Source organism: Vitis vinifera, chromosome 19 (genome assembly GCF_030704535.1).
Source record: "Vitis vinifera cultivar Pinot Noir 40024 chromosome 19, ASM3070453v1".
NCBI classification, from domain to species: Eukaryota; Viridiplantae; Streptophyta; class Magnoliopsida; order Vitales; family Vitaceae; genus Vitis; species Vitis vinifera.
This window is the reverse complement of record NC_081823.1, coordinates 5,349,794-5,361,148: the sequence shown is the minus strand read 5'-3', so window position 1 is coordinate 5,361,148 and position 11,355 is coordinate 5,349,794. Positions and strand designations below refer to the sequence as shown.

The 11,355-nt window shown below is 35.7% G+C and overlaps 1 protein-coding gene across 2 annotated transcripts; it reads left to right on the top strand.

Moving 5' to 3' along the window:
• The first annotated feature begins 1,955 nt into the window (after positions 1-1,955).
• On the top strand, positions 1,956-11,049 carry LOC100260550 (formin-like protein 5). 2 transcript variants are annotated; one of them, XM_019217424.2, is made up of 7 exons: positions 1,956-2,770; positions 4,018-4,729; positions 4,820-5,684; positions 5,785-5,984; positions 6,113-6,357; positions 9,501-10,373; positions 10,567-11,049. In XM_019217424.2, the coding sequence occupies exons 1-6, from the start codon at positions 2,624-2,626 to the stop codon at positions 10,353-10,355; spliced, it is 3,024 nt and encodes a 1,007-aa protein (XP_019072969.1). In that variant the 5' UTR covers positions 1,956-2,623; the 3' UTR covers positions 10,356-10,373; positions 10,567-11,049. The 2 variants fall into 2 exon arrangements, with proteins under 2 accessions (XP_019072969.1, XP_002280117.1); XM_002280081.4 differs by having other exon boundaries at positions 1,958-2,770; positions 6,122-6,357.
• The last annotated feature ends 306 nt before the right edge of the window (positions 11,050-11,355 follow it).

Sequence of the window (11,355 nt, the reverse complement as noted above, 5' to 3'; positions counted from 1 at the left end):
ATTAGAAAGATTATAAACGTTTTATAGAATCATTATCAAATGAGTTCTAGTTTTTTTTTAAAAACACTTTTAACCCTAAAAATACTTTTTATAATCATTGTCAAACAAACTCTTAAAACAAAAAAAACTTAACATAAATATATATATATATATATATATATATATATATATTAAAAGAATGTAAATTAATAATACATATTAAAAAATTAATCAATCGACTATTTTGTATCTTCATTGTCTATTTGTTGCTTAATTAACTCGTGAAAAATCCATTGTTCCTAATGTAGCATATTTTTAAATATTCTTTTTATATTTAAATAAGGTTTAGTTTCATATAAAATGGGTTTTGCCTAAAAATAAAGCTTATGGAAAAATATGCAACTAATGATTAAAAAGATGTTACATCAATAATAAAGGATTTTGTTAAGAAAAGATGTTATATGGTAGGAAAGGGAGGTCTACTAATATTAGAGTCTGTTTGGTAGTGGTTTTAGGAAACGTTTTTAATATTTACAATATTTAAAAATTTTCACCATTTAAGTTTTTAAAATACTAAAAATGTTTCTAAAATAACTCTCAAACGCGCTCTTAAACTAAATGAAAACACTATATTTAAAGCTCTTAAATGATTAAAAACAAAAAGGAGGTTGGTTGATAGACATGGGTGGAAAGATTAGAGGTGAATCAATAGTTAAAAATTAATAAGGGATAAATAATATAAACTCATTTTAAACTTAAAATATCAAAGTGAATATAAAGACCATTTAAAAACAGTTTTTGAAAATAACTTTTAACAATGATTTTTTTTTTTTATTTAGAAATCGCATTGAATTAGGAGGTGTTTTTCTTTTCTTTTTTTTTATTTGATTTTAAATCGGACTTAAAACTAAATAGTATTAAATAATATTAAGTATTGAATTGTTTATTTTTATAATATTTTATTTTTATTAAGTATTAAAAAAAAATCAACATAGTTTTCATTTAGAAAAAGTCAAATCTTTTAATTTTTTTAATTTAATAAAAAATTTAAAATTAATAATAAAAATATAAAAAAATAAATAATTTAAAATTTGAAAACAAATTACTTTCAATAAAAAGTTAAAAAAAAAAAACAAACACTCTTTTTTCCTTAGAATATAAACTAGTCTTAAATTTATTCAAAAAATAATATGTTTCTAGAATAAATTCCAAAAAAGTTGCTTTTACCTTGATGGGGACGATGAATTTTATAGCATGTAGGTCCAAATCTAAGGTCGGAGTCACAAAAATGTCACATTTTATTTTATCAAATTTCCTAGAAATGGGCGTAGGATGATGATATGAGAACCACCACATCCGTGATCCATTCTTCGTAACTCTTCGTCCGTTGCCAAAATTTGAACTTTTCTTCTAGTAACAAACCATCCAAATAAGACCGTTGAAAAAGACATATGGAAAAAGTCCATGTCACACGCTGATTCCAATATACAAATATAAATTTATCACTGGCATACCTCATAATTATTTTAAAATGGATAAAACTCATACAGTTTCCAATTAAAATTAAGATTAATAAATTAAAAATACATTTGAAAGTAATTCTAAAAAATAATTTTAATATTTTTAATTTAAATGATAAAAATTTTAAGTATTAGAAATATCAAAAACGTTTTCTAAAATTATTATCAAATTGATTATAAGATAGTGAATTATTGTATTTATTTTTATTTATCCATTCATATATCACACTATCCTAAACGCATCTGATAAATATTTGTTTCAGATAATTTATTAACGAAAAAAAATTAAAATAAAATTTAATTTTAATAAGATGTAATTTAATTCTTATAAATAAATATTATATTATAAGGTTATTTTTATAGAAATTTTCTAATTAATATAAGACCCATTTATCAAATTACGTCAACCCGCCCGATTCCGAAGGACGGCTCTTTTCCGCGTCATTTTCGCGTGGGGGAAAAAAATCCCAATTTGAATTCAAAGAAAAAGAAAGAAAAGAAAAGAAAATATTTCTCGGCAGCTTTTCCACGGAAACCTTTGTGCAATAAGTGGAGCTTTTCGGCGTTTCATGGTCAACACCTCTATCTGCCTATGTCATAGCCTCATAGGCATACAGCTATTGGTTTTGAGTTCGTCTTGGTGGATCTGGTCTTAAGCAAGGACCCATTTGAGCAGATAACAAAATCGGATTTTCTGGGCTAATATTGTTGGGAAATCAGCTGAAATTTTGATCTGAACGTTGTGAGAGTTCTATATTTTAGCTGTATTTGGTTGATTCTTGGTGGGTTTTGCTTTAAGCTTGATTTGATTCGGTATTTTGGTGGGTTTGGCGAGGGGTGATTCTGGGTTTTGTTCCATTCGTTGTGTTTTGATTGCGGGTTACAATTATTTCGTGTGAAGGGATTGGTGGATAGCGGGAAAAGGTGTTGACGCGGAGGTGATTGGGGAGTTTTGGGGCGTTCTTGAGAGAAAATTAATCGGGTGGGGGGAAAATTGAGGAAAATTTGAGCATTTGGTGTGGTTTTAGGCGACGAAGGTTTTGTAGGGTTTTGGTTGTGTGGGAGGTTTAGGCATTGATGAAATGAAAAGGAAAATATGTGGTTGAAATGTGATTCAAGAACAAATGGGTGTCACAAGAAGTTGTTTAATTGCTTTTGTCCTTTTGATTTGTGTTTGGAGAGCTGCCAGTTCAGGATTCAGGAAGGAGGCCGAGGAAGTGTTTCATGGCGATCAAATTGGCTCGGGTTCTTGGGAGATAGATGAAGACCTGGTAGGAATCTGTTACTCTTTCCTCAGACAAGTGAATTAACCAAAAACTCCTTTTATATGTGCAATTTGGTTGTTTCATTGCAAATGCTTAAATTTGATATGAAATGCATGTTTCCATAACTTTGTTCAGCATTAAAAGTTGTGTGGAGATTGTTTTTATGATGGTAACCTCACAAATCATGTTTATTGAAACTCGATGTGTATATGGTGGAGGCAACATTACACTTTTTGCTTCTCAAAAGTATGTTGATGATTGCTTTCATATCTTTTGATAGTTTTGTAAGAACGGTTCCATGGTCTGCTTCTTAGTTTTTTAAGGGGTCTTCGGAGGATATGCCACGGAAAAAGTATGTGTTTTGAAGTGACTATTTATACTACTTACTGATTTTATTATATGATGTATTCAATTAGGTGGTCAAGGAAACATTTTCAATGTTTTGGCAATAGAAGCTTTCAAAAGTGTTTTTGTAGGTTAAGTTATAGTTGTGACTAGAGGATTAATTTAATGGAAGATGTGTTTGAGGAACAAAAGGACAGAGGAAGAGGATTCATGTGTGTAGCAATACTCTCTTCCATGTACTAGGGTTTCCACCCTTTTGGCATTGTTCAATAGAACATTATTCCCATATTGCAAATATATATACATATATATATATATATATATATATATATTCAATTCCTGCACCAGCCCTTCTTATGAGGACTTGAGAAGGGATCCTTGTGAAGAGAACATCACATTCTTATCTCATTACTTTGAAATGTTTGTTTAAATATCTGTCATTATATGAACTCAAGACTTAGTTTCTAAATTTAAATAGAATCTAGTGTTTACTACTAGTCATTACTACCATACTGCCTTTTCCTTTTGTCTTCTGTGTTTAGAAATTTCACCTGTACCATAGATCTCCTTTGACCACTGTTGTCATAAGCACAATACATATGACACAGACATGTATGCATGTTTGTGAAATCATGGCTTTTCCTTGTATCATATTCCATATTTGTTGTCAAAACATATTAATCAGTACTATATTCTGTATTCTTGTTTTATTTGTATAGTAGTTTCCTTTATTTTTCATTGATCTAATATACTGGGCAAACTAATGTAACATATAGTTTTAGGCTCTTCAGGATTCCAACCTTGTATAAGTTTCACATGTATTTTAAGAGCACTATCTGTGGATTCATTCTTGGTATTCTAGAATGCTTAAGAAGATATTAGAATTTGATGGAATTCTTGGACTGCAGGCACGGCTATTGTGGATCAATTGCAGGCTAGATTTGTTACATGTCAAGGAATCTATTGAAGAATTTGACCTGTATGTCCTGGAGGAGAAGATGAGTAAAATCAATGGGTTCATTTCTGGAAGTCAGTCATTGACAAAAGAAAGCATACAGAAAACTATCAAAATCCTGGATCCACAGATGAAGGAAACTCTATTGGATTGTTTAAGAGAGAAAAATCTTCCGTTCCGTGTCTCTGGAGAAGAGGGTGTCTCTAAGCATTGGTACACCAAGTATCTTGGCTCTCTATTTTCCAGACTTGATGCTCCTAGGAGATATTTGAGTAATGAATTGCTTGTGAGCTATGCAGAAGCATCTGCTCCATCCCCTGTAGGTGGATCGCCTAATTCTCCTGCTCCAGAACCGTCCAGCTCTGGGGTTCCTATTTCTCCGGGTCCTCCTGCGTCTCCAGTTCCACCATTTTTTTCATCAGATTCCCCTGACGCAAGTTCGCAATCTCCAGACAGTGATACCTCTGGTTCAAATGTGACACAAAATAAGTCCAGCAGTAACAATAAATCAGTTGTCATTGCTGTTGTTGTAACTGCATCAGTGACATTTCTTGTTGTTGCACTGCTCTTTTGTTGGTATCGCAAGGCTCACAGGACTGGCTCAGAAGTTCGAAGAAATGATGAGAGGCCCCTTCTCAACTTAAGCATAAGCGAATTCTCTATCGGTATGCATATGGTTCTCTTTTCCATCTTGTTATTTTGAACCTTAATTGCTAGATACAGTTCTGATTTTAGTGCAAACTCTTATCTTTCAGGTTCTTCTCCTAAGGCTTTTGCCTTAGGAAATCCAGTTAACAATGAAAAGCTTGGTAATCAATCAATTGGTACTAACCCTGATCCCAAGAGAGTTTCATCCTTGGATGGCAATTTCTATGTGGAGCCTGACATTCTCCATGTCTCACTAGCTGCAACTCCCTCATTAGAAACTGTTGCAGGTGCTGACATCTCCAGTAAAACTAATGTACAGCCACCGCTTCCTCCTCTCAAGCCTCCTCCTGGAAGGGTGGTTACACCCAGTCCTGGATTTCTTCCACTAAAACGTCCTCCTGGCATGTTAGATTCCCTGCCACCTGAACCACCTGCTCCTCTGAAGCCACCTCCTGGCAAGGCACCTCCTCCTCCTCCACCTGTACCATCTTCCTCTCTGAAACCTTCTTCTGGTAGCAATGGTCCCTCTCCTCCACCACCTAAACCTCCTGGCACAAGGCCTGGTCCTCCCCCACCGCCTCCTCCAAAGAGCGGTCCCCCACCACCTCCTCCAAAGAGCGGTGTCCCACCGCCTCCTCCAAAGAGCGGTGTCCCACCGCCACCTCCAAAGAGCGGTGTCCCACCGCCACCTCCAAAGAGCGGTGTCCCACCGCCACCTCCAAAGAGTGGTGTCCCACCACCGCCTCCAAAGAGTGGTCTCCCAATGCCACCTCGGCCACCCCAACCTATAGGTACAGGTTTAAAGGCATCTCAACCATCAACTTCTGCACCAAATGCTCCTAGTGAAGGAGGTGTCTCAGGGAGTGAAGCTGATGCTCCTAAGACCAAGCTAAAGCCATTCTTCTGGGATAAGGTTCTAGCAAACCCTGATCATTCAATGGTTTGGCATCAAATAAAATCCGGGTCATTCCAGTGAGTATCAATTGTTCTGGTTCTTCTTTGATGTTGCCTATGAACCATTGAATACCAGTAAAAGCCTAATATGCTAACACTGTTTGTACTAATTCTTCAGGTTCAGTGAGGAGATGATTGAAACTTTATTTGGGTATGCTCCTCCAGAAAAAAACAAAACTGTGCGCAAGGAGTCTTCTGCCCAAGATTCTTCTAGCCAGTATATTCAACTTATCGATTCAAAAAAATCACAAAATTTAGCTATTCTTCTACGGGCATTGAATGTGACAACAGAAGAATTTTGTGATGCCATTCAGGAAGGTGAGTTTCAGTCGCTAGGCACTGGTTACAGTGGTGTGAATTTCATTACCCCATTGTTAGTGGCAGAATTTTGGTAGTTCTTAGATAGTTTGAGCACCAGTGGCTAGTCATATTTTAACCCATCTTAGTTCAAGCAGGAAATGAGCTTCCTGTGGAGCTGCTTCAGACGTTATTGAAGATGGCACCCACAGCAGAAGAAGAATTAAAACTTAGGTTATTCAGTGGCAACCTTTCCCAACTTGGGCCTGCAGAGCGGTTCCTCAAAGTCTTGGTCGACATCCCATTTGCCTTTAAACGGCTTGAATCATTACTTTTCATGGGTTCTCTTCAGGAGGACATCTCGATGCTTAAAGAATCCTTTGCAACTCTAGAGGTAAGTCATTGGATCTCCGAATTGCAGTTCTTATTCAATTCTGTCTCACTACTTGCTGCTTGTGTGTGTGTGTGGATAACTAAGTTTGAAATCTTAAAAGAGAATAGTAAATGTAGAAGAAGTTGGTAATCCTGTGTTTGTGGTGCTGTTTTATACTCAAAGCAGTTACTTTTCATGCTTATTCTACTGTGAAGAAAATGGATGCCATGAGTGATTGGTTGACTATATTTCTGACAAGGCTTTTGCAGATAGTACATGGTATATTCTTAGAAATATGGATGTGTTTTCAGATAATTCATAATATATTCTTAAAATCCCATGAATTTTTTTTCCTCTTGGGAAACCACATATTCCTTGCTGAACAAATGGATGCTTCCCTAGCCTTTAATCCCCCAATCTCTCCCTCCTCCATCTCTGGTATGCAGGTTATTCCTTCTTCATTTTCTTGTATGGTGGGATTGTGTGCAATGGCAGAGTGAGGGTTTTGATTAAATAACAAGATCAAGCCATTATTATCTACATCAATGATACTAAACCTAAGCCATTATTATTGTTGCCTATAGTAGCCAAACACTGGAGTATCTCTGTATTAAATTTGACCATTATTACTAGGAAGATAAAAATTTCAAATATTTTTATTAACTGAAATTAGGAATCACCAGGGAAAAAAATGAAAAAGGAAAAGAAAAATCTGTAGCCCCTAAAGGCTGTTCATAATTTCTTTCATTAATATCGCCAAACTCTCCAGGAAAGAAAATGTTATCATCACTGGTGCATTGCAAAAATCAACAATAGTCATAATAAGGGTAAAAACAGCAAGCAGTTAAAGTAATATCCTGATGCTTTTATAATAATTGAAACCGATGGAAAAATGAAATTCAAGAGCAAATTTTATTTTATATGTATGTATTTTTATAGGTAAATTTTTTGTTCCCACTGCGACTTAAACTTGGAACCTCCCTTCCCAACCCTTTACCACTTGAGTTAGGCCTCAAGGGCAAAATTCAAGAGCAAATGTCATCATAAAAAAATGTGCTTTAGATATCTAATGAGCCATATTTTGATTAATCTGAAATTGTTGGGGAAATCCTTATAAACGATAAGCAAAGCCTTCATACTGAAGAGAGAAGAAGACATACCAGTAAAAACTGAAGTATGAGTTCTTAATTTTATGAAACTACCCAGGAGGGAGGAGTGGGCATGGGGCAGGGTGTGGAGGCGTTTAAAAGTTGAATGGGCAGTTCAAAAAAAATTTGAACCTTTTAAATTTTAAAACTTGATTAGTAGATTCTTTAAGGCAATCAACTACCATCACAAGAAAATAAAATATGCAAAACTCATGAGGTTTCAGATATACTTGGAGAATCCCCTCCCAAATATTTCTTGCTGGAACCACTGGCCAGAATGACCATAGGGAAAGTTAACAAAATTATTAGAAGTTATATTATTTTAACTGACACTAGAAACCCATTCCTCATGAGGGACTTGTACTCGGCCCCAGGGTCCCTGATCCACTTCAGAAGGTTCCACTTTGAAGCTTGCTTCAAAACATGTAGCATGCAACATGTAAGCCTTTTTGATACCTCCAGATTTCACCTTTTGAGGGAAAGGAAAAGTTTAAACTTGAACTCGAACTCTCAACACCAGTGTCTCTCACTTGGGGTTTTTTAGATTTTCAGAAGGCTATTTAAAGAGAAACAACCAGAAGAAAAACCAAATTTGCAAACCTTCAAGAATAGCAGCTTGAAGTGGCAAAAAATAACTTGCATTTCCCAAAAATGGAGGGCTGATGGTTTCTGCCTAGCAACTGAGCAATATCAGGACTGATTGATCACACTTTAGGACCAATGGATTTACCATGCTAAGTGCAGTTGATAACTGATTGAACAACCTGCATTTTGATGATATCCTGATTTTTGACTTCTCAATGCTGAAACCTCACATATATACCTTAATCCTCAGCTTCATCGGATGATCTTTCATGGAAAATTGAGCTTCTCGATGTGTAAGTCCTTGGAAGTATGTGTGAGACTAGGGCACAAACTTGGACTAAATTGCCAACACATTCATACACTAGCAATCTCCCCCTTTGACAATTATGTGGTAAAACCAATAAGATTACAATGTAAGCCCCCAAACCTCAAATTACAATGACAAAGTAATCTAATAATTCAATTAACCCTCAAATTATAACTGTTGCTCTTGAATAAAATGAAACCTGTTCTCTACACAAACAATAACACCTAAGAAGCAGTTGCACAAGTGTAAAGAACAATAATAAATAACCTAAATCAATCAGTGATCAATCAAAATATATCCAATAATTGGAATATTAAAAAAAAAATCCAAATCTTATCAACTAAGCAGTCATAATCATCAAACTTGACGTTTACATCCACTTGACCTATTAATGCTATAAATCTGATCTCCTTCACCCCACCCCCCACCCCCCTCTCCATCCCTCCCCCCAGTTTTCTTCATAAATTTGAAAAAAACACATTTCTGACAAACCTTTGATTGATTCAAGTATTATTTTCTACTGAGTTGATTATCCAGTTACAAAATCTCCTTGAATGGGTTGGGTATGCAAAAGTTTCACAAGTGTAAAGAACGATAATAAATAATCAAAATCCATCAATAATCAATCAAAATGTCCAATAATAGGAATAATTGCCCATACACTCATATACTAACAAACACATTCCTGACAAACCTCTGATGGATTCAAGTATATTGTACTGAGCAAATTGTCTAGTCACAAATCTCTATGAGTGGGTTGGGTATGCAAAAGTTCTACCCCACCTTCCCTCCCCTCTTTCTCTTTTTTTTTTTTTTAATAGATTTTATCTTAAATCCATCAAGAAGCAACTAACTGACACACCTTGTTAGATAAAAGTATATGGCAATTCATATGTAGGCTTTCTTGTACATGGATTCCTTGTACTCAATATATGCAGCTATAGGACATATTTCATAAGATCTACACAAGTGTGCCTGTCTTTGTGAAGTTGCAAAACATTTTGTTGTATTTACGCAAATGTATGCAGTGTGTCTCGTCAATAATTCATTATTTGTCCATTGTTTCTGGTTTAGTCTTTGAACTTCTGGATATTAACTCATGGCTTCTCCATTTTATGTGGCAGGCTGCTTGTAAGGAACTCAAAAGCAGTCGGCTGTTCCTCAAACTTCTAGAGGCTGTTTTAAAAACTGGCAATCGCATGAATGATGGAACATTTCGTGGTGGTGCACAAGCATTTAAACTTGACACGCTTCTGAAACTAGCAGATGTAAAGGGAGTAGATGGCAAGACCACCCTATTGCACTTTGTTGTTCTGGAGATAATTCGCTCTGAAGGTGTACGGGCAGTTCGTGCAGCTAGAGAAAGTCGGAGCTTGTCCAGCATCAAATCTGATGATCTCCTGGAGGACCCTTCCCAAGATTCTGAAGAGCACTATCGTAGCCTTGGTCTTCAGGTGGTTTCAGGATTGAGTGATGAGCTTGAAAACGTCAGGAAAGCCTCAGTTTTAGATACTGATGGCTTAAAAGAAACTGTCGCCAAAGTTGGCAATGAACTGCTAAAAACCCGTAATTTCCTGAATTCAGATATGAGGAATATAGACAACAAAAATGGTTTTTGCCAAACACTAGAGAGTTTTGTGCAGCATGCTGAGGTTGACATCACATGGCTACTGGAGGAAGAAAAAAGAATAACAGCTTTGGTGAAGAGCACGATTGATTACTTCCATGGGAATGCAGGGAAGGATGAGGGCTTGAGATTGTTTGTTATAGTTCGGGATTTCCTAATAATGTTAGACAAGGCATGCAAACAGGTGAGAGATGCTCCAAAGAAGCCTAGGCCACAGAAGAAAGAGGTTCCTACAGCGCAACCTTCTTCTGATACCCGGCAGCCAGCTTCTCCTGATATTCGCCAGAAGCTTTTTCCGGCGATAGTGGATCGGCGGATGGATTATTCTAGTTCAGATGAGGAGAGTCCTTAGATTTTTTTGTTGGAAAAGGTATCTGCCCTTCTTCTACTCTTTTTCAAGCAATATTTTCTTTTTCAGATTTCCTCCCTTTTATATGTAGTGATTTACAAAAATCTATCCTACAATAGATTAGCTTAGATGACTATAATCTCTAATACTCATTGTTTATTTGTATCAAAATTTTAATCTAAAGACTGCTTTGCTTGTTTTGGCATCCTTTCAGGTGGCACCAAGGTTCTCATATGAACAAGATAGATGCATATTCCATTTATTTTTAGGTGTCATCTATGGTTGGTGGATACTATTTGACTTGAAGCATCAGCTTGAAAGGGGTTGAGCCAATTTCACCATACTTCTCATCAAGATAAATCTCAGTGAAACAGACACTCGACTCCAGCTGACATCTTGATAGTTTCCAACAGCACCAATTCCATCATATGGAGGCTCAATGTGGAATTGATCCATGGAGTCCATTTTGTGCATGATAGTTAGATTTAACGATACCTTAATTTTTTTTTTTTTTTGCATTATTTTTTGTTTGATATTATTTTGTTCTTGGAACTGAAGGAGAATCCAGTTGGATTGTTTAGAACTCTGGAACTCCTTTTACTTCAGTGTACATCATTTTAAATTGACTTTGATATTTTAGGGTATGTGTGAAGTTAAATCAAATGCAGGAAGAATGGCCCCTATTGACCATTAAAAATATAGAATTGCTCTCTTCTTCCTGGTTCAAATGCCACTTTTGTTGGGGAATATTGACAAAACTTGTGCATGAAACAGGTCGCCTACTGATTAATTTGGGAAAACCGCCTTCGAACACCTATAATACTCGTGCACATATGATGCTCTATTTGTCATATATGTTCACAAGCTCAAAAATCCATTCTTGGAGGGTGTTAGTCTGGATGGGAATTGTTTTCAAAATCAGTTTTCTGTTTTCATTCTCCAAAAACCTTTGGAGGATTTTTTTTTGACAGAAAAGTAGTTTTTTGAGAGCTTGTTTCCAGAA